General features: G+C 44.7%; 2 protein-coding genes across 7 annotated transcripts; both read left to right on the top strand.

Annotated features, from left to right (window-relative positions):
- The first annotated feature begins 749 nt into the window (after nucleotides 1–749).
- On the top strand, nucleotides 750–4,763 carry ddost (dolichyl-diphosphooligosaccharide--protein glycosyltransferase subunit (non-catalytic)). Its single transcript, XM_062541647.1, has 11 exons — nucleotides 750–1,012; nucleotides 1,291–1,401; nucleotides 1,514–1,600; nucleotides 1,719–1,822; nucleotides 2,010–2,104; nucleotides 2,427–2,520; nucleotides 2,651–2,799; nucleotides 3,200–3,347; nucleotides 3,487–3,607; nucleotides 3,724–3,830; nucleotides 4,116–4,763. The coding sequence occupies exons 1-11, from the start codon at nucleotides 778–780 to the stop codon at nucleotides 4,263–4,265; spliced, it is 1,401 nt and encodes a 466-aa protein (XP_062397631.1). The 5' UTR covers nucleotides 750–777; the 3' UTR covers nucleotides 4,266–4,763.
- Nucleotides 4,764–4,850: 87 nt separating this feature from the next.
- plekhm2 (pleckstrin homology domain containing, family M (with RUN domain) member 2) lies at nucleotides 4,851–22,192 on the top strand. 6 transcript variants are annotated; one of them, XM_062541637.1, is made up of 21 exons: nucleotides 4,851–5,304; nucleotides 5,714–5,875; nucleotides 6,959–7,065; nucleotides 7,447–7,556; nucleotides 7,950–8,049; nucleotides 8,487–8,574; nucleotides 8,768–8,942; nucleotides 9,485–9,544; nucleotides 10,764–11,037; nucleotides 11,483–12,400; nucleotides 12,531–12,600; nucleotides 13,252–13,342; nucleotides 13,666–13,730; nucleotides 13,952–14,040; nucleotides 14,400–14,532; nucleotides 15,087–15,271; nucleotides 16,858–16,923; nucleotides 17,141–17,339; nucleotides 18,092–18,271; nucleotides 18,476–18,592; nucleotides 18,900–22,192. In XM_062541637.1, exons 2-21 carry the CDS (start codon nucleotides 5,816–5,818, stop codon nucleotides 19,035–19,037), a joined length of 3,225 nt encoding a protein of 1,074 aa, XP_062397621.1. In that variant the 5' UTR covers nucleotides 4,851–5,304; nucleotides 5,714–5,815; the 3' UTR covers nucleotides 19,038–22,192. The 6 variants fall into 6 exon arrangements, with proteins under 6 accessions (XP_062397621.1, XP_062397623.1, XP_062397625.1 ...); XM_062541636.1 differs by having other exon boundaries at nucleotides 4,882–4,967; nucleotides 5,260–5,875; XM_062541638.1 differs by having other exon boundaries at nucleotides 4,902–4,967.
- The last annotated feature ends 98 nt before the right edge of the window (nucleotides 22,193–22,290 follow it).

Raw genomic sequence — 22,290 nt, 5'->3', positions numbered from 1 at the left:
AGGTTTTACTCATGACACTGCAATTTCCATTTTTATGGATGAAATAAACTTCACTTGCTTGGTTTGACTGGACTACTCAGTATTTCTCCATGTGCTAAAAAGGCCTGTCTGCAGTCCAGACCTGTCAAATTAGGTGCATCATGGAATTAAAAACATGGTTAAGAATGCATACTGCTGAGCAACTTAAATCATGTAATGGGCAGTAATGTGACAACATTTCATTCTCACAACTCTTCCAACATTTGAGATGTTTTGTTAGAAATGAGAGACTGACTGACTTTTCTAAAGCTGTGTTGAAAGCAAAAGAAAGAGTCTTGCCGTAAACTTGGACAGAAATGCAGTTCTCCTATCATAGCACTAGAGGCAAAGAATAGTAAGATAAAAGAGTACCGTAGTAAACCCATCGATGGCTTTGAGTAAACCCTCACCGAATATGCAATATGCTACTTGCTGACATTATCAATTCGTAGGCTACATGATTGAAAACATATTCTTTTTTTTTTTTAATCAGACAGTGCCCTTAAGATAGATACTTAGATTTTATCAGGTTGTTTAAAATAATAATAATTTTAAAAAGACAGTAATGAAGTGCACACTCTTCCAAAACAGTTCTGGAGTCTGACTGTCAGTGTATCTATGTATCTATATACTTGAATGAATCTGAATTTTGCATTATTATGGCATGTTCCGGGTTGTGCGTGAACGCTTATGATTGGTTGAATCTGGATGGGCCAAAGGTTACCCAGTTTCTTAGGCTGACGTTGTCTAAACGGGAAAATGGCGGTGGGAGAACAGTCTGCAGCCGAATGTGGCCGCTCCTCAACTTACAAATGCAAAAGACGTAGTGTTAACATGGCACAGCCTTCACAAACAGGAGTAGTAAGTAATGTCCTATTTTTGGCGTCTTTAGCTTGCTTGTTGCAAGTAGCCTTGGGAGACGGAAAGACGCTCGTGCTGTTGGACAACCCGAACATCAAAGACACTCATTCAATATTCTTCCGCAGTCTAGCCGGTGAGTATCAGTGTTTGAGGGTTCGTCGGCCGTTCATGAGACCGTGCAATGGTTTAGCTATCCTATTGCACTCTTACGTTTATGTAACGTTAGAGTTAGACTATTTCTTTTAAAGCTATCACGCCAAATATTATTTGACGTGTCATTCCCTTCATTGTATCACATGCTATTCGGCTACCGTGCACATTCAGGATGTACACAACGTTGGGCCAGCACTTTCACACACATTTATCTAGGTGACTTCCTTCCTAACCCAGCTCTTGTCTTTTGATTTGCAGACCGTGGCTTCGACCTTTCATTCAAAACTGCCGACGATCCCAGCCTGTCTCTCATTAAATATGGCCAGTTTCTGTATGACCATCTCATCATTTTCTCCCCATCGGTGGAAGGTGAGTGTGTTTCTGTGACTTTCATCGAAGAGGCGACCTACATGTCAGACGGGTAGTTGTTCAATTGTTGTTTTTTAGAAGCATTTAATAGATGGTGTTATCTGTTTTTTAGACTTTGGCGGAAATATCAACGTAGAGACCATAACAGCCTTCATTGATGGAGGAGGAAATGTCCTGGTTGCTGCAAGCTCTGACATTGGTAAGCTAAGGAAGTGGGATTTGATTGGATCCCTGGTTTGTTTGCTGTATTACCAGACAGGTAATGAGGTGGAGAGCTGCTGAACTGTAACACATTGCATTTCCTTGTTGCTGTTTAGGTGATCCCCTGAGAGAACTTGGCAGTGAATGTGGCATTGAGTTTGATGAAGAAAAGACTGCGGTCATTGATCATCACAATTATGATGTGTCAGACCCTGGTGATGTAAGCCTTGCATTTTCTACTGTCCCATATGACCACTTTTATTCCTGAACAAACTTTGAGGTCACAATGTAAGAATGTCATGTCCTACCTAAAACTCACGTTTGTTTGGGTTCACTGAACATGCTGTTCATAGCATGTGTGTGTTGGAGCATATAATCTTATTTGTTGATATGTTTTTATTTCCCAGCACTCTTTGATTGTGGCTGACCCCGAGAACCTGCTCAAAGCACCCACCATTGTTGGCAATCCCACTGAGAAACCCATCCTTTTCAAGGGAGTTGGGTAAGTTAGGTTTTGTTCAAATAAAATGATCATACCATCTGTAAATCTTTTATGTTAATTGATCTTTAGACAGGGACCCTGGTAGGGTACCCCACAAAAAAACGGACCAACAGAAATAATTTGTTTCTGTTTCTCGGGTTGAAGTACTCTTTACTCATGAATGTTACTATCTACTAATACGATGAATGCATTTACATCTTAAAAATATTAGCCTGATTGATGTAGCCATCATACTGGTGGTGCCTTGTTTTGTTTGGAGTAGCATGGTTTATTCGGTGAGGTTTATGAGGTTTATAGTGGTGCCTTGTTTTGTTGTCATTAGCATGGTGGCTGACCCTGATAACCCTCTGGTGCTGGATATTCTAACTGGATCCTCCACCTCCTACTCCTTCTTCCCTGATCAGCCCATCAAACAGGTAATACTTTTTTTTTTTTTTTTTCAAACCTCACATTCTTCCATTTTTTTCCCCAAAAATATGATCTGAAATTGTTTTTCTTTGAAACATCCATTGTGATCCTTTCTCTCTCTCTCTCTCCCAATTTCAGTACCCTCATGCCGTGGGCAAGAACACACTCCTGATTGCAGGCCTCCAGGCCAGGAACAATGCACGCGTGGTCTTCAGTGGCTCTCTGGACTTCTTCAGCGACGCGTTCTTCAGCTCTGCTGTGCAGAAGGCTACACCTGGATCCCAGCGGTATTACCACCACCACTCAATTCCTCTCACTCATCACACCATTATCTCTCTCTTCCTCTCTAGTGGAATACGGAACCCTCATTGTGGGTCCACCACTATAATATCAAAATGAATATCATAGTTCCACATCCTTTGCATTATGACTGTAGTAGGCTAGTAGGAACACATGTTTGCCTTTTAGTAATGATTTTGGGGAGCACGTTGAGGTATTCCATGCCTCATAGAACTGAAAATCTTTTGATGAATCGGTCAGTTCATTGTAGAAAATCCTACAACTGTACAAAAATAGAAGTTTTATTTTATTTCTAGTGTAAGGATTCCATGTTTCCACGTTATATACGGAAACAAGTTGTCTGAGTGTCCTGTAACTTTGCTCAACCTAATGCTGAACTGTTCACAGACATGACCAGAATGGCAACATGGATTTGGCTGAGGCTCTGTCCAGCTGGGTGTTCAAGGAGGCTGGCGTGCTCAGGGTTGGAGCTGTTACCCATCATCCTGTTGGAGAGAGCACCCCACCAGCTGCCTACACCATCACAGACCTGGTGGTGAGTGTCTGCAAAAACAACTCCTCTGCTTATGTTGGTTTTAAGCTTTAGCTGAATCTGCAGGGGATGGTGAACTAACGGCATATTTTTCTGGAGTACTATCTGCTATGTAGCACTAACATGATGATATTCCTAACAGGAGTACAGCGTTGTGATTGAGATGCTGTCAGAGGGCCGCTGGGTGCCCTTTGACGGTGATGACATTCAGCTGGAGTTTGTCAGGATTGACCCCTTCGTCAGGACCTACCTCAAGAAAAATGGTATATCCCCAGTTGTTGACCTAAAACACTTTAACCATGCAATTTTGTAGACCTCATTAATTTTCTTTCTTACCAACTTGAATGTAATAGTCTGACTTGAACCTTTTTTTTTGCAGGTGGAAAATACAGTGTCCAGTTCAAGTTACCAGACGTGTATGGCGTGTTTCAATTCAAGGTTGATTACAACAGGCTGGGATACACACACTTGTACTCCTCAACACAGGTGAGTACTTGACTGTGTAGTAGGGAATTGAGTTTGATCAATTAGGGCTGTATTCTTGTTGTGGCTTAGTATTAATATGTTTTAAATAAATCATGCCTTTTTCATAAGGCCACCTTGATTCTGAACTTGCCCGTTTTGACGAAAGTGTGAATGGGAGAATGTGTGCAAATCAGAAGTGTGTACAAACATTATTACGTGTGTATCTGAGAATATGGTCTCATGGAAGCACATGTCTCAGTATGATCTTTGAATGATGCAATGCTTCTTTTTTGTTTTATTTTTCAGGTGTCTGTTCGTCCACTGCAGCACACTCAATACGAGCGTTTCATCCCTTCTGCTTACCCATACTATGCTAGTGTCTTCTCTATGATGGGTGGGCTCTTCCTCTTCAGTGTTGTGTTCCTGCACATGAAAGAGAAAGAGAAGTCAGATTAAAGAGGTCAAGCACTGGAGTATTGGGGTCAAAGCCATGTGTGTGACAACACGGAAGGGGTAAAGGGTGGGGGGTTTGAGTGTCATGTACAACGTCCAGGCTGTTGTGTACCTGGGAGAAACCTGAAGAAAGGAGCTGTGTATGAGTTTGATTTGGATTCATGAGTGTGCTATACCACCATTGTTTTTTACAGACAGTAAGGACCTAAATTGTTGCTTCCTCACCGTGTATATAATGTTTTTTTTCACAATGGAGGATCTCTACATACTTAAAATGAAAAAATAGGCTGGGTTTATCAGTGTCAGTGAATTGAAAGTATGTGTTTTTGTTTTAAATATTCAGACTTCTTTGTAGACGAAGATACTGATTCAATAAGAAATGCACTGATTACTTGGTTTCCTGTCTTGAAATTGCTGAAAGAAAACGAAAAATGTTCATTGTTTGTATAAAAGAAGATGTTTGAATCCCAAAACTGCAGTAAAAAATGACATTCCACCCTATCTGATTCATGTTGCCTGTGTTCACATTAGATGATGTCATGTCCGGTAATACAGTCACGAGATTGTTGACAACCGACTGGCAAAGGCTTGACTGTGGATTGCTAGCGACATGGGTGATCAAGACAGACAGTGCCTTGCAGTATGGCTACGTCGAGGCAAATAAATAACGTTTCGTTGGGCTATTAGGATATTCCGAATTTACCGGTACATTGCAGATAACAATTTGTGTTTCAGCATGATCAGCTTGCTAACACAGGCTAACTAACCGGCTGAAAAGTTAGCATTAGCTTTTCATGTTAGACAGCTTTACGTTCTGGGTTTTAACGCCAGCGAACTGAACTGAACAAATGTAAACGTTTTAAAACTTGGGCACAGACATTGACAGTCAATGTTTTGTACCGTCTTTACGTTTGCCAAATGCAGTTGACTCATTACAACATGACAATTACAGCTAGTCAGCTTATCCAGTCAATGTCTTTAACGTTAACTATTACAGACGGGACTCTGGCTAAGCTGTAACGTTAACTACTACTGCCAACTGGTAAGCAAACTAGTTATATCTTTTTTTCATGACGTTCGTTCATGAAGTTCGTTTTGGTTGACATTCCCTTGCAAACCACATGCTAATTTTAACTGCGAGTTTCTCTGTGCTTGCAACAAAATTGAACAGCTGGACTGACCCCGAACGTAAGCGGAATGGGGACGAAATTCCAATGTAGATTCAATAATGAAGCACTTCAGCTGAATGGGCTGATGTGTAAGGTTGACACTGACTGAATTTAAAGTTATTACTTAGTCCATTATGCTTTTGCGGCTGCCATACTGCGGGGTTAAGATGGTACAGTTGGATAGCGTGTATGAACTTGGGGGAAATACAGAAGTTAATCTAGTTTTGTAGATATGACTAAAAGCCTTAACAAATGGTAACCGTGGGCAGATTTGTTCGACAGAGTTCATTGTAGACAGAGAAAGCAACGAGTAGTGGCAAACTCACAGACGCACTATCCATTGGGTATCAGCTGACATCCGCTGGCGGCCAAGGAGACCAAGTCATGGATCAGCTCAAAGTCAAAGACCGAATACTGGAAAATATCTCTTTGTCGGTAAAGAAGGTAAGCTGGATCCCATAAAGCCGATATATGGACGTGTTCAGTTTTTCAAAGAGAGTGTTTTCTAGATAAATAGGGGGTTGTGGAGAGGAACAGATCAGTTAAAAGTGGGCCTTGCTGTTTCGGGTTTGGAAACAACACCCCAACCCTCCGAGAAGAGCTAGCTATTCCCGAGGTTCTGTTGACAATGTTTTGGAGAATACGCAATTACATCATAGCATCCATGCCTGTGCGAAGCCATAAAATCTTATCAATTACGTAATTTGACTGCTAAAAACAAATCCCTGTCCAACTCCTAAACCATTGTTGTTTGGATGCGGCACAGGGACAATGTTGTAAACACTGCCTTCTCCACAATGCATGCTACCGTCAGTATCTGAACGTTTGGATTTCTGTTTACCGCAATCAGTGACTCCTTTGCCCTGAAAAGTATGGCTTTAAACAATCCTACATTATTGTGGTCAGCATTTGCTATTATCATCGACGTGCTGATTTATAGGTTTAGTTTCTGTGGCGAAGGGGCACACTATTAGTATTACAGCATGAGCTCCGGACATGGTCAACTGAAATCAGCATCGTACATTTTGTTCTAATCTTATGTCATTTACATTCTCGTGTTAAGATAAATATGTTTCAAGTCTGTATGTTAACGTCAGTTTAGATCCAATACTACGGTTTCACATGGTGCCAGTGCCGCGATGCCATTGTCTTTTCCCTCGCTTTTTTGACATAGCGACCTACTTCTGCTTTATGTATTCCTGACGTTTCCTGTTCCAAGTTTGGAGGTCACATGACTGTCAGGTGCTTGGAATTTATGTGGGTTCACCAAAGCTGGTGGAGTCAAATGCTTATTATTGCTAATGCGCAGCTCTAATTAGACCCCTTCTCTTAAGTCAATTGTAACCCCATTTTGAACCCCCCCTCCCATTCAGTGCATAGCCCCTACATCTGACATGAACATACTTTTAAATCCATCAAATAATTCAGTTACTGAAATGACACATGCACTAGTACTACTGAAGAATAGCCTTTTACTTTCTATTCCACCTCACATGTATAATCCCCCTCTTTGCTGTGCTATTTCAGCTGCAGAGTTACTTTGCCGCTTGCGAAGATGAAACTCCAGCCATCCGTAACCACGACCGGGTTTTACAGCGCCTTTGTGAACACCTGGACCATGCCTTGCTTTATGGGTAAGATTGTCGGTACTCCAAGCTGAGCATTTGGCTTCACCTGTGCTACTGTAAACATGGCATGAGATGAGAGCGACATGGCCCGAGTTCTAGGCTATGGGTGCAGACAATACAGCAGACAATGTCTCGTTGTTTCACTGGGTAGATGCCCCAGGGTCACACTATGGTTTCAGTTCCCAGGGGAATGGTTGCAGATGAACTGCTTATTTTCAGCGCATTGTTGTTTACTGTGTGGATAATGTGTATTGAATGTATACGCACATTGTGTTTCATGCTTACACTCTGTCTTTTCGTGTGTGTGTGTGTGTGTGTGTGTGTGTGTGTGTGTGTGTATGTATGTGTGTGTATGTATGTATGTGTCTGTCTGTGTTTGTGCAAAAGGCTTCAGGACATCTCCTCAGGTTACTGGGTCCTTGTCCTGCACTTCACACGCAGAGAAGCGGTGCGGCAGATAGACGAGCTGAAGCACATAGCGACGAACCTTGGCCGCAGTGAGCACAAACTCTTACCCATTTCTCTTGAGTGTGTCCTTCCGTTGATTGCACTACTCAGTGTTGCTAAGCCTATGACATTACACTGTGTGAGGCAAAAAGCAAGTGTATATTGATCCCGCAGTTACTGTTTGGTGCGTTTGTATGAGTGCTTTGCTACAGGCAAGCAAAAAATCAGCCTCCCAAGTGATCCAGACTGACTGAAACCCTCTAATTGTTCATTACTTATTTATTTTTTCCTGCGTAAGCGAAATGATGCTCCATACTGGTTATATTTCTTCTGATTTGTGTTCCTTGGTGCATGAATTTATTGCGGTCTGACCTAACGGTACATTTCCAGTTCTGTGGCGACTAGCCCGTCTAAATGGGATTGTTGTCTGGCTGGCTGTATAGGTCGTGCCTGGCTGTACCTGGCTCTCAGCGAGAGTTCATTAGAAAGCTACCTCCGCCTTTTCCAAGAGAACCAGGCTCTGCTGCAGAAATATTACTTCAAGTGAGTTCTGTCATATTAATCGCCTCCTTACAGCTTAAAAGAATGTAGTCTTTTGAGTAAAGCTTGAATGGGGCGCATTAGTTAAAAGACTACAATCTTTCAATAATCTTTCCCAAATCATGTCAGAGTTGTTTTGTGTAAGGGTGCCATAAGCTGCATGTTGACACATGTGATGCCCAAAGATTAATTGTTGTTTTGGGCGTGGTAATCCCAAGACCAAGAACCTGTTATTCCTGATGGGTATTTGGGAGGATTATTTCAACACTAGCTGCAGTTTATCTTATTTTGGCGTTAAGTTTGAGGTGACAGTATTATAGCTTTGATACATGAAGTAGAAGCAAGATAGAAGTAAATGCACAATACACAAAGAAATATCTGTCATTTGGAACATTTTACTGTCTGTTTCTCTGTCTTTACTGTGTTGTCCTTTTCTATAGAAATGCATTGGTCTGCAGCCATGACCACCTCACCCTTTTTGTCACACTGGTCTCTGGACTGGAGTTTATCCGGTTTGACCTAGAGCTGGTATGTGTTGCTTTGCTTACAAAAAGAATTATACGTGAATTATCACCAGATGAATTATTAAGCAATGAAAACCATTTGAGTACATTGCTTGTAAAATGTGCTTTCCCCCTGGATTACATCTTGATTACACCTCATTACATTTGGAGAACTTGTAAAACAATTTTGAATTGTCTTCTTTTTTTTCCGGTTCCAGGATGTCCCTTATCTAGACGTTGCGCCCTACATGCCTGAGTATTATAAACCACAGAATCTTCTGGACTTTGAGGAGAGGTTACCGAGTTCGGACAGTTTGTCCCTTCACTCCTTCACTTCCCTCACCTCTACCAACCTGGAGTGGGACGACAGTGCCATCGCTCCGTCCAGTGAAGGTCAGCGCCATGATGCCCCTCTTCCGCTCTTATCTATGTCTGCACCTCATCCTTTTGATAGCACTTCTCTAATGCGTCTACTCTCTTTATTTCATTTACAGTGAGTCTGTATTTCACATAAATACAGGTCACACACACATTCACTCGGCACAATTTGGGAATGTGGAAGTTAGACTTAAGCTTTTTCTTTCCTTGTCAGTCATCACTTGTACGCAATGAAAGCAGCCACTGTTATTTTGTGGAACTGTGTCACATGCAAAGGTTTAGATGTCCGTGCAACTTCTCACCGCTCAGATTCTCACCACTGCATAGCCCGGTCATTGCATAGTTCATTGCATAGTTCATACCATAGTTCATACCATAGTCCAGTACATACTGTAGGCTATAGTTTCCCAAATGCTATTTCACCTTCACATTGCTTCTTATGTCATCATTTTCAGTTCATTGCATTCTCTTTATTTCTTTTTTTTTCTTCCTGTCTTCATCTTGTCATACTTTTTTTCCCCCTGCCTAATGTTGAGTCTTATCCCTCCTTTTTTTAGATTATGATTTCGGTGACATCTTCCCTGTGTTGCAGTCAATGCCAAATGCAGACTGGGAAGGTGGGACATGGTTATTCCCCCTTCACCCGTCCCCATAACAACCCAACCCCTACCGCCCTCCTCCACTGCATACCTCACCTCACCCACCCACCCACACAAACACCCAACCCCACACATACACACCTACATACCTACACAGCTTCATGCATGTGACTGCGCATAGCCATACCTCTGGTGGTTGACTTGAGATGTGCATGCTAATGCTACCTTGTTCTGTTCTGTGTTGCTTTTTATGGTACGCTAATTACATGTTTGCTCAACAAGAAGGCTGGTCAGATTTGGCACCCGTGGGCTTAGGAATCGACTGGGCATTTGAATGTAGATAATTATCCAAGTCTGGGTGTGTTAATGCCAACTACTTTGGGTGTGTATGTTGGGTGTGTTGGTGGGAGTGAAAGTTATGTTTGAAATAGCCTATGTGTTGTCCTGTAGGCGTTGTACATTGTGCCTTGTGGTCATGGCATTTACATTGCACTGTCATTGCATTTGCATTGCAAATGTACATGCGATCTGGAATTGGCTAGACATCACACAGCTTAGTCTTCTGACAGAGTGATATTATTGAAGTGATTATTTCAATAACAGCACCACAGCACTGTCCAGTTAGAAGTGAGAATCAGAGATGTACAGGTGAGTGATGGTCATTCTTGTGTCTGGTCGCAGCATCAGCATTTTACTAAAGCATCCTGCAATGCCTGGTGCAGCCACTGCTCAGCTAACCGAGTTTTTACTGGCCGATATTGTAACCTGTTTCACTCACGTGGCACTGGTTCTGCATGTGTTGGGCCTGAGTTCAAGCAGCTACCTATATGCTTCAATGTCAGTGTCATTGTATACCAAAATAAACCAAATACATACCAATACTCTTATACTTTAATTGGAGTTTATCATCATTCCTGGATGACAATGTGTCATCACGGAATCAGATTTTTACTGGTTTGGTTAGCATGTAAATTGGAATATTCTGAATTTGGACAATAATCTGATTGGAGTTTTAATCAGACTATTGGTAGCATCTGATCTGAAGCTATGGCAGTCTGGTTAAGCTCAAGCCTGTCCCGTCTCAAAGGTCTCCATGTCAGCTTTGTCATGATGTGTTTGTCTGTGCTCATCTGTGGTAAATGTGCATCACTGTGCGTCCGTGTGTGTTTGAAACGGAGACTCTCGTACGAGGCATCTGCTGTTTTGAGCGTTATGTCTCCCCCTTCTGCCTACCCAGAGGGAGACCTGACCGACCCAGTCAGCGCCCCGCGCTCCAGCGCCTCCGACCCGCAAACCGTGGTCTGCGACTCCGGGCTGGTCCGGTCCGCCGGGGCACCGCCGTCCAGAACCACCTCGCTCTCGCGCAGCCCCACCTTCCGGCACAACCCGTTCAACGAGGACTCGGACACCAACACCAACACCTCGGCCGACGTGACACCGGTGCACAGCAGGCACGAGGCCACCACCGGAGACGACACGGAGAGCACCAGTACCGAGCTGGAGGTCATACGGTGAGCTCAGCTGAGACAGGGGCCTCGTCTCGTCTGTCTTCATGGGCTGCATACGGGTGGCCTACCTGCATCCCCTTAGGGATCAGTAAAGTATCTATCTATCTATCTATCTATCTATCTGCCCACTTATTCCCTTCCATCAGCCAGATGAGGTTTAGATTAGGAATTTTGGTGGTGCCTTCTCTCTGTTGCCATTATAACCAAATGTGTTCATTTGTATTCTGTTCATGGCAACCCAAATTGCAAATTGGGAAGGTGGGACATGGTTACATTGTGTCAGATTTAGTTAAATACCTAATGAGCGTTTATGGAGTAAATAGTCACTAAACACTCAGCGTTAAGAGAGACAGTTTGGTCGGTGGTGTGAGATGCATGTTAATGGATTGAGTTTGACAGCGTGTCGCTGTTTGAATGAATGGATGTGTTATTATTTTGGTCGCCTCAGAATGGCCAGACGAAGGAAGCCAGCCAAGAAGCGACGGGGGAAGGACTCGACGGGCTCCGTGAGCAGCGTCCAGAGCGTGGCCCCCGCCGAGCTGGGGGAGACCGAGGAGGGCCATGACCTGGGGGCCAGGAGGGAGCAGGAGACGGACCCCCACACCGGAGACGGCTGGAGCGCTTCCGAAGGCCCGGAGCGGCCGGCGTCGGACGCCGCGCGGAGGAGGAAGAGGAAGGAGGACGGCGGCGGGGACGAGGAGGATCCCGAGGCGCTGCTGAGACTCCCCGAGATGACGGACACCTCCATGGACAGCGTGGGCCAGCCGCTGTGCGACGTCATGGACCGGCTCAACGGCACCCTGGACCGCGAGAGCTGGGAAAGGGCCGGCGAGGAGGACGAGGACGACGAGAGAGGGGCGGGCGAAGGCGCCGGCAGGAAAGGCACCCGAACATCAGCGGCGGCGCCGCTTCCCCAGCCGCAGCCCTTTCGGGGAGACTCGGGCGGTGAGCCACCTGACCCTGTGGGCCAGCCTGGCCCTCTGGCCCCCAGCCCTGGGTTCCTGCAGGCCCCACCAGCCCCCGCCGACTTCTACTGCTTTACCCCTCACAGTCCGGACACTGCTGCCGCGCGTCGTGGCCGCCATGACCCTGCAGGGGATGGCCAGCCACCGGCTCTTCCTGGTGGCCATGCGGATGAGGGAGAGGCAGCGGCAGAAGAGCCAGCGCCGCGGCCACAGCATGCCCACGGCCTCGCCGTAGAGGACGCAGCCGGGGAGGGGGAGGGGGAGGAGGGGGAGGAAGGAGAGGAGGAGGAGGAGGAGAAGGGCCCTGAGGAGGCCCTCGTGCTGGAGAACGGAGCATCTCCCGACGGGGGGAGCGAGGAGCAGCCCAGTCCCACAGAGAACTCCCATCCTGCAGAGTTCAGGTGAGATGCCCTGCCCTGTCTGCCTCTCTCAGTGATGGATGAGGAGGAAGCTGGGATGAAGGCCAGCTCGTTGGGGAGATTGTGCAGTGATTGAGCGGTTTTTTTTTGTTGTTGTTGTACAATTTCACAGTGTGGACAACAATCACCTGCTCCTGCTCATGATTCATGTCTTCAGAGAGAACGAGGAGCAGCTCTATAAGGTCTGGACAACTTTCACTGTATTGATATCAAACAATTACAACTTTTTAAATCATTTTAACATTTAAAGCTAGATTACCATTCAAAACTCCAGAACTGATTATTTATTGAAAAAAAAAACAACAAAAAAAACCCAGACTTGGCCATGTGAATGGCTGTAGGTTCCAGGGGGTCAGGATTTGACTGATTATTGTAGCTTCGCCGATTAGCAAGGCACTTCCTCATCGCCATTTTCCAGAAATACATCATGTATTGTCATGTATCATGGTGGCTGTTCCACTCTCAGCTCATGCACAAGCTTAGTGTGGGCACGAGCTCTCCTTCTGTACCTTACGTCAATCAGTAACCTGGCACTTAATTGGCTAAGTAAAACGGCACCGGAAACAAGCCCCTTGAAACGCCATGTTGAAGCCTGAAAAAATTGTTCACTAGCCTAGCATTCCTATTGAAATGAATGGGGGCGGGACTTGTTCACTTTCTCCAGTTCTTATAATACCTCCATGGTAGGTTCAGCAGCATAGGACTTTGTTGAGCTGTTTGTCTCTGCTGGCACCACTGACAATGTGGGCCATACAGTGTGACGATGGATCATTCGTTGAGGGCCCAGTGGTGCTGTACTGATTGTCAGCGTCCAATGCCTCATTGTGTTCCAGATGGTGCGGATGAGCACGGGCCACATGGAGGGGGACCTGCAGCCCCTCTACCTGCTGCTCACGGACTGCTACATCTATCTGCTGCGCAAAGGTGAGGCTCTAGACGCAGACGCAGACGCAGACGCAGCAGGCCTGCTACTCGCACGAGCACACAGCCTCGGATTAGCTCTCTGGTTTGCTGTCCGTCTCCGGCACATTACTGATATTATTGAGGAATGTGGTGTGATCGTTTACACAATCTCAATCATCTCGAATCACGGAGAAAGCATCTGTTTCTGACACTGTGTCTTTTGTCTTCTTGTCCTTGGCTATCTCTCTATGTCCCCCCCTCTCTCTCATACTCTTTCTCTCTGTCTTTCTCTCTCTCTCACTCTCTCTCTCTCTCTTTTTCTCTCTATCTCTCCTCTTATTCAGGGGCTGCAGAGAAGCCTTACATGGTTGAAGAAGCTGTTTCATACAATGAGCTGGACTATGTGTCTGTAAGTTGTAATAATATGCTTTGAATGTGTCTTATTACTTGAATGTGTTTTATTGTTGTTATGCTGTGTATGTTTTGGATTCTGATATAGACAAAACATTTATGTGTTATTATTTTGACATGTTTTAATGGAGATAACTACAACACAGCAGTATTTGTACTTTTGCCTACGGCAGAAAGATGTTTGCTGATGCATGGGTGGCTTGTTTTCATTCTCTCCAGGTTGGTTTAGACCAGCAGACAGTTACACTAGTGTGCACTAACAGGAGAAGACAGTTTCTGCTGGATACGGCAGACTCCTCCTTGACTGTGTGAGTGTGCCATCATCTCCGATTCGGCATGTCTTTCCTGTTTCTTATCTGAAGGCCTTATCTTAATGTGCATTGTCGTTATCTGCTGGCACAGCCTTCAAGATAACTTTCTCTCTAGACAGCATTTTGCTTATTTTAAGCAGTGTATCATGTCTGTTGTGAAGAAGGCCTGATAGATGTTGCTCTGGCCTTAGTTTGCTAGCTAGAATGTTGGTCAGTATCTCTCAAATGAAGAAATGAAAGAAGTGGAACTGGCTTGGCAATCTGTTTGTTACAATATTACTGTTGTATTACAGTATAGTAAAAAAGCTCCCTCTCTTTCTCCCCCGCTGTCACATTCCCTGTTCACACATACCCAGCTGGTTTCTGAACATTTTGAGGTCGTCCATGATAAACGGCTGTCGAGAGCCTCCCTACCCCTCGATCCTCACGGATGCCACCATGGAGAAATTGGCTCTCACCAAGTTCGTCTGTCAGGAAACCCACTGTGAGGTACGCTTTGGCTGCGGTTCTCTACACCCCCCACCTTCAGAATAGCATGTTGCAGGGAGCCTGGCCATCAGTCTGTTGTAAATATCTTATGTGAACTCTGCTTTATTATGACACTGTGTCCCTCGACAGCACTATGAACATAGTTTATTTATTCTAAAACTCCTTGCTATTTATATTGAGCAACTAGTTACTGTTAGTTAGTTCATATTTGCAATATACATGTGTGTATGTGTATATACAAATACCCATCAACCTCATTTGTCTGATATAATTGAGCTTTATGTAGACAACTAGTAAGTTGCTAAGTGCACATATTGTTATTATATAATTAACTGAGTGACTTATTTGATTGCTATTCTCATTTCATTGTTTTATTTCTCATTAGGTTAGTGCTTAATTGATTGTTTTATTGATAATATTGCTATTCTCCTTCTTTGTAATTGTTCACTGTTATTTAATTTGTATTGTTATTTATTTGTATGTCGCTTTGGACAAAGGCGTCTGCTAAATAACCATAACCATAACCATAACCACATGTGCTGCTGTTTCCACAGGTCTCTGAGGTCAACATCTGTCTGTACTCCCTGGTGCACTGGGAGGACCCCATGGATATGGGCGTGGCCACTCGGCCGTCTGGCTGCATCGAGACGGGCAGCACCAAGGAAGGGCCCCTCTTCTACCGGGCCGGAACCACCTACCTGGGCAAGGAGCAGTGGAAGAGTTGCTACCTGGTGCTCAGGTAGGCTACATACAGCTGCGGCTAGTCGGCTGAAAGTGCTGACAGTCGGCTGACAGTTTTGTTGAATATGTCAGCACTCTTGAAAGTGGAGTGCAAAGGTCTTTAGCTTATTTTACTTTTATTGTGTTTTTTTTTTATTGTGAGGACTTAGTGGAGTTGACTGAAAGAGCCTACGTTTTGTGGCTAAATGTTGTCTGGAAGCTCTCTGGACATTCCAAACATTTTGTCCCTGCACGACTGATTCAGCTCAATAAGCTATTAATCAACTGAAACCATGTGAGTTTAGGATCGAAACGGTTGTGCATCAGCAATACGAGCCAGTGAGCAAATAGCCCACCAAACTCTTGCTATGTTCCAAGATGTGGTCCTCAAGATGTCATTAAGAAATGAGAAACAAATCTGGCCACACTCCTAACTCTGCGGAAGAGCCCCCGAAATGTTGTGGGCATCTGAAGGGGAATTAAAAAGTCCCTCCGTGAGGCGGCAGGACGAGGAATCGGTTGGGTGCCCCCTCAGCATCTGGCAAAGATGCCTGGCACCAAACAGCCATAACTGTCTTGTGGGCAGATTGCAGGAAGGAGTTCATTATTATGGGAAGACCGTAAAGAAGAACCAATTGTGGTCTGCAAAAACGCAAGATATCCAATGTACAACCGAGTGACGACAGTGCTGCCCAAATTAAAGCAGTGTGATTATTTGATTGGATTGGAAGGGATGGGGCGAAGAGGAGTTGTGTGTTAGATTCTGATAAAGCCACTGAAACAAATGTCAATATAATGCAGAGATTGTGTCCTACCTTTCAGAATACAAACTGGTTGCCAAGAAAAAGTAATCTTGCCTAACAGTCCAAAACATACTGCAAACCCCAATTAAGATCTGCTGTGGGGTGGAAATTTGCTGATGGAACACTTACAGTATTAGATTGGCCTGGACCACAACCTCAGTAGGGGCTCTGTGGGCTCATTTGGCCAGGGAGAAGTTCAAAAACAACACAGCTAAAACAAGTTAACTGAAGCAAATCCCACCCGGTCCTACTTAGAAGGACTTACCGCAGAATTACACGGTAACACAATGTTCACAGCAATTTTCCCAAACAAATAGATTCAGTTTTGTGTTTTTGAGGGATACATAATGCTCCCTGGCACCAACATATCTTGGGTTTTTTTTATGTTTGTTTTAGTTTTTTTTTATAGAATTAACATTGATTTGTGGTTATTATGTGGCAACTGTTGTATTTCAAAGACAAAAAAAGCATCACTCTGACCAGATAAATGACTTTAATGGAATATTGTTGGCCTGAGTCTTTCGAGCAGTGCCGTATAACACACTTGAGGTTTGCCCATTGCTAGCAACAGCTAATGATCTTTGATGAAAGGCCAGATGTACTCATTAAAGGGTCCCTGCAGATGAAATATAGCGTAAAGACATCTCACAGGAAAGACGTCATGGAGTGATTCATGGTCTTTTTACCACGCCGTGGCCCTTTAATGTGGCGTCGAGCCTATGCTCGAGGCCTCCTCAGTGGTCTCTGTTTTACCCCGTGTATTAAAGGCATTCATCCTGATGGTGTGCTCTTCTGTGTGTAGTAAAGGCATCCTGTACCAGTACCCTGAGAGGACCGACGTGACCCCTCTCCTATCCATCACAATGGGGTGTGTAGATTTCATTTACTGTTTTATCTCCCCCTATACATCAACCTGCCTCCCCCCGTTTCCCTGCATAATCACTTCCTCCTCCATTATGCAGGAGGTGCCATAAACCACGCCATTGTTTATCCCGGTAATCTCGTGCCACGTTCCTGTCGGCTGGCGCCTTGTCTGACTCTCACCCTGTTGACTTTTTTTTCCTTTGTCGTCGTTCTTCCGACAGCGGGGAGCACTGCGGGGGCTGCAGGCGCTCCAACAGCACCGAGCGTCCGCACGCGTTCCAGGTGATCCTGACGGACCGCGCCCCCCTGGAGCTGAGCGCCGACAACGAGCAGGACATGGCCGACTGGATGCAGCTGCTGTGCCAGTCCGTCTCCAAAGGGGTCCGTACCTCTGGCGTACCACTAACCCCTCAGCCAGCAGTTAGTTTGTATTACATACATTTCCTTCAGGATAAGTAAAGTATCTATCTGTCTGTCTGTCTGTCTGTCTGTCAAGCTACCTGTATGTACACATTTTCTGCAAAATGTGCTCAGTAATTTCCCGCATATAAACCGCATTGTGCATTTAGTCGCAGGACAGTGTTTTATGCCAGTTAAAAGAAACAAAATCATATTAACACCGTATTAACTGCCCCCCCGTATTAACCTCATAGCTGAAGAAATTTAGCAAAATGAATGTACTGTATAAACCGCGGCTAATAGTCGTGAAATTACGGTGATTGTTTGCCGCTAGTACCATGATCAGTGCATAATGAGCTAACCGTAGGTGTCAGCAGCCTGGGGGCATGGAGATGGGTGTAGCCATTACTGGAAGCCCGTAGGGCTGGGCTGCTGGGCTTGGTCTGTGTGATATTCCGCAAATTGCTACGTATGATCTCATCGCTCCTCATAGCTCTGGAGTAAATAGGACAGCTGCACATGCAGACTGTTGTCTCTGTGCATGTGTGTTTTATATGCAACCCCCCCCTCAGCTGCAGACCTCACAGTCTGTCCCCAGCCTGTCCTCCTACGCTCTCTCTCTCTCTCTCTCTAGTATTAGCATTCCACACAAAAGCCCCCTTCATGTCTTGTGACTCAGACTTTCTGTTTGCTGGCTGGACTTGCTGGAGTGCTGCGTCTTAACATTCGGCGGCTTTGTGTTTCGGTCCCTGCCTGGTCTTTGTCTGCCTCAGGTGATTCCACAAGGTGTGACGCCTTCGCCCTGTATCCCCTGCTGCCTCGTGGTGACCAAGAGGAAGTTGCTGACGTGCCACCAGGACTGCCAGACGAGTTTCTTCCGCTCGCTGGGCGCTGCCGAGCTGTCTGACGTCACCGCCGTGTGTCTGGAGGACGATAAGGAGTACTGTGTGATTGTAAGACTCTCCACATTCTTTGGCGCATTCTAAACGGTGTGGAATCGGATGTAGAATTTAAGCCCATGTCTGCAGTTTCTGTTTCTTGTTCTTGTTCTGGCTGGCTGGCTGGCTGGCTGGCTGGCTGTCTTGCTGATTGTCTAACTGTCCATCTGTCTGTCTGTCTCTCTCCCTGACTGTCCGTCTCTATCTATCTGCCTGTAGGAGTTCTCTGTGGAGCGTGCCCAGTTCCTCCCTCCCTGGGTGCTGTATTTCAGTGGCTGTGAGGAGAGAGATCGCCTCCTAGAGGCACTAGATGTGGCCTGGAAAGACATCTTCCAGGTGAGAATGTGAAAAAACACTCTGTCCCTTTCACTCCACATTAACTCCCACTAAGAATTGACCCTTGTAACCTCCAGCCTTTGTTTTCCTCCATTTCATGCCAAATACATTGTTATCCCATATGTTGTTACACAACAATTACCTGTATACTGTGTTTTAAGATAAATGATTTAATGAGTGAGAACTTACTGTGGCCAAATGCGAGCATTTTCACATGGATGCACTCTTGTGGTCCTTGAGTTCATGAACAGTGAAAGATCTTACTGGGTGTCTGTGTGTGTTTTTCTCCTTCCTGTGTCGGTCGTAGGTGTGTTTGCCACGGAAGACGGTGTCGGAGCCGTCGGTGCAGAAGCGCTGCGGCGAGGCGCTGGCTCTCATCCACAGCGCGTGGCAGCGCAGCGACAGCCTGGCCCGGGGACGCTTCCAGAGGGAGCCCTGGTGCTGAGCGCTAACCCCCCACCCCCCCCAACACACACCGGGGTCAACCACCAACACCACCCCCTCCTCAGCCCCCTGCCCCAGGCCCAGGGAGCAACAGGCTCTCCCATGGGCCCGCAGCACTGATTGACACTCAAGGACTCGCGGCTGCTGTCGGCGTTAGCTTTCCGTGACTTTGTTTACACTTCTTTCGGGCCTTGCACAAAATATTCAGGCTTATGTTCAGCTTAACGTTACCCGCGAGGGACGAGGGGGTCACGAGGCTAGGGGAGAGAGAATGAGACATGCACCCGCACCCGCCCTCTGTGCTACTTTCCCTGCGAACAAATCTCAAAGTCTCGTTTGAACATTTTAACCACCATCCTAATTGCACCTAAGTGTAAATATGTACATTCGACTGATGAGTCCTGAAGAGCGTAGGGAGTCCATATGGTGGAGGGCTTTAAATGCTATATGGTCGCCTTTTACCTTTATTTGGTCTGCTTGCTAATATCGTTACCTCACGTGATGCCCATTCTACCCTCGCAAGTACTTACTTGTTGCCAGTGTTTGGTAGTCGATGAGGTTTGAGCAACGGGAAGGAAACTACTAGGAAGTTTACGGCGTTGTCTGTTACGTTGAGGGCGGTGTACGGTGCGCCACAATGGTCACGTGAATTGTGCTGCTTTTTCAAGCAGTTGGAAAATGATTTTTTGTCAAGACACACAGGACACACAACAGACGCTCAGACATTAGGGACGGAGGACACAATGAGAGAATATCCTTGTATACAACTAATTGCAAGATTGCACATTTCTTTGAACGTTCTCTCCTTTTTTGTATTTTCTTTTGAACTAACTGGGTGATGGTGTGTGTGTGTGTGTGTGTGTGTGTGCGTGTGTGCGCTTACGTGTGTGTGTGTGTGTGTGTGTGTGTGTGTATGTATGTGCATGGTTGTGCAAGTGTGTATGCGTGCGTGTGTGTGAGCGAGCGTGCGTGTGTGTGTTTGTTTGAACGTGGTTTCTGCATTTATGTGTGTCTGAACATATGTATGTCTTTGTTGGCTTATTTTAAACTCTGTCTAGACACAGGAAGGCAGAATAGGGAGCAATTGCTGCATAGACGTGTCACTCAGTTTATGATCCTTGCTTTGTTTTCCCTCAAATATTCAACATATCAGGCTAACATATGACTCCCATCCGCTTATGTAGTATTGAGTAGTTAAGGGTAAGGTTTGATGTTGGATGTGTGTTTTGTGGGAAGGCTAAGTAAATCATGGCACCACAATCAATGCCAGTAGGATTTGGAATCACGTTAGTAGGCTGCTGATAGTTTGTGAGCATTATGTATATGATATGGATCTGTAGTTATGTATTATTAATATGTACAATGTTGAGGTACTCTACGTCGGTCTCCTGCACTGCATGTTAACTGCACTATAGCTGAAGCAGAAACATGTCAAATTATGCACACTGTGGCAGATATTTGCAAAACCCTCAGTTGATTGTCATTTGGCAGTCTGTTAAATGTAAGCCATTGTTTTTGGTGTGATGAGGCAAAGTTAGGACACAGTTTTGCCCTAAAGTTCCACGCACATTTACGTGATGAAAAGTAATTTGGCTTGGGAAAGGCAGAAATGTGGCCACAGGTCAAGTTATTATAGAATTTGATGACAAGTGACCCCGGGTGATCCAGCCATAACTAGGTGCCTACATTGAAATGAATTCAATTGCCTGACACTTTTATCCCAAGTGACTCCCAGTACAGGGAACGCATATGTTTTATCTATCCTCCCTGACTGCTTTTCGTTTCTTTAACAACACTGCATGAGCGTATGATTTCGTGTCCGCTCTACCTACAATCAGGAATGTCCACGTATGCCGGGCACTACACAGCTCAGGCTGAGACCAGGGCTTCATACACAGTGGACAGAGTTTTCCATAATAATCTCCCCTTGGCAGTGCAATAGTGAAGTTGTGTGCACATTATTGAGAGTGTTGAGGTACATTATTGAGATAAACTGTGGCATTCCTTCAATGTCTATAGAAGTTGTTTTGGAGCAAAGGAAACTAAGGACTAAGTGTACTAAAATAGTTTGTTTGTATTTTACACTTGATAGCATGGTGGCCTTCACATAACAATTAAATGTAGAAGCCTACTCCATGACTGTGTGTGTATGTGTGTGTGTGTGTGTGTGTGTGTGTGTGTGTGTGTATGTGAGTGTCTGAATCAAGGAATGAGAGCATGTGGCTATTTAGCTTATGAATGTTGCCTTGTAGCCTGGCTTTCGAGGACTCCTTTGTCATATTTTGTGTCCCATCTAGAGTGCTCTCAGATATTTTGCTGAAACGCCATATGATATATTGAATGTGTCTCAAGAGTGTTTCTTCACTTGCTATTATTAAGCACTGTGTCGTTTTGACCTGTCTTTTAGACCCCAAGCTTTCTGTGGTGTTGCTTTGAAAACAGACATTACACCTCAGGTTGGTAATTCTACGCATTCACTGGAGACTCTGTGCAAATCTCCTTCAGAATGTGTCCAGCTGGTCTTTTGACTTTTCTGTGGACTTTTTATTTTAAATTTTTTACTATTTATTTTATTTTTCTAGCCCTTTGCAAATATGTTGCCCGAGTGAATTTGATTGCACACTGGACATAGGGTGTGTGTTTTTTTATTTTTATTTTTTTTGTCTTTTTGCAGGTAATTGCAAAGTAAAAAAAGATATTCCACATAATGAAGATGGTGTAGACATGAGAATCGAAAGATCTGAAATCTCAGGACAATATTGAGGCGTTTCCCAGTGTACTGCAGTTTGAGTGTTTGCACATTGCTGGCCAATGATGGATTACATCTGTTTAAGGATCATGGGATGGAGCATTTTTACATTAGTTGTTTTGTTTTTTTGCTGTTATTATTTTATAATATTTGTTTATATATACATATATTATATATATTTAGTTGCCTTTTGCAGGAGCTGTAATAATGTGTAATGAGAGGTGACTGTATTCTAACACTTGAGCTCAGATACACTAAAAGCTGCATGTGCTAAAATAATAATAAAACAAGATTTTTTTTTTTTTTTAACATTATGTTCATACCTTAATGAATGTATATAGAAATCACTTTTGTTTTTGTAAATAGGACAACATATGAATAAAGACACCAAAATATGCTCCCATGGACATGGATTGCTCATATTTTGAAACTGAGGCAGGCAGGAGTGTAAATGCCACAATGGAAGATTCTGGAATGAAGAGCAAATGTCAGCAGTCGGAAGCCG

Source organism: Sardina pilchardus, chromosome 7 (assembly GCF_963854185.1).
Source record: "Sardina pilchardus chromosome 7, fSarPil1.1, whole genome shotgun sequence".
In the NCBI taxonomy this organism is placed as follows: Eukaryota; Metazoa; Chordata; class Actinopteri; order Clupeiformes; family Clupeidae; genus Sardina; species Sardina pilchardus.
The sequence above is the reverse complement of the archived record's forward strand: the minus strand, read 5'-3'. Positions and strand labels throughout refer to the sequence as shown.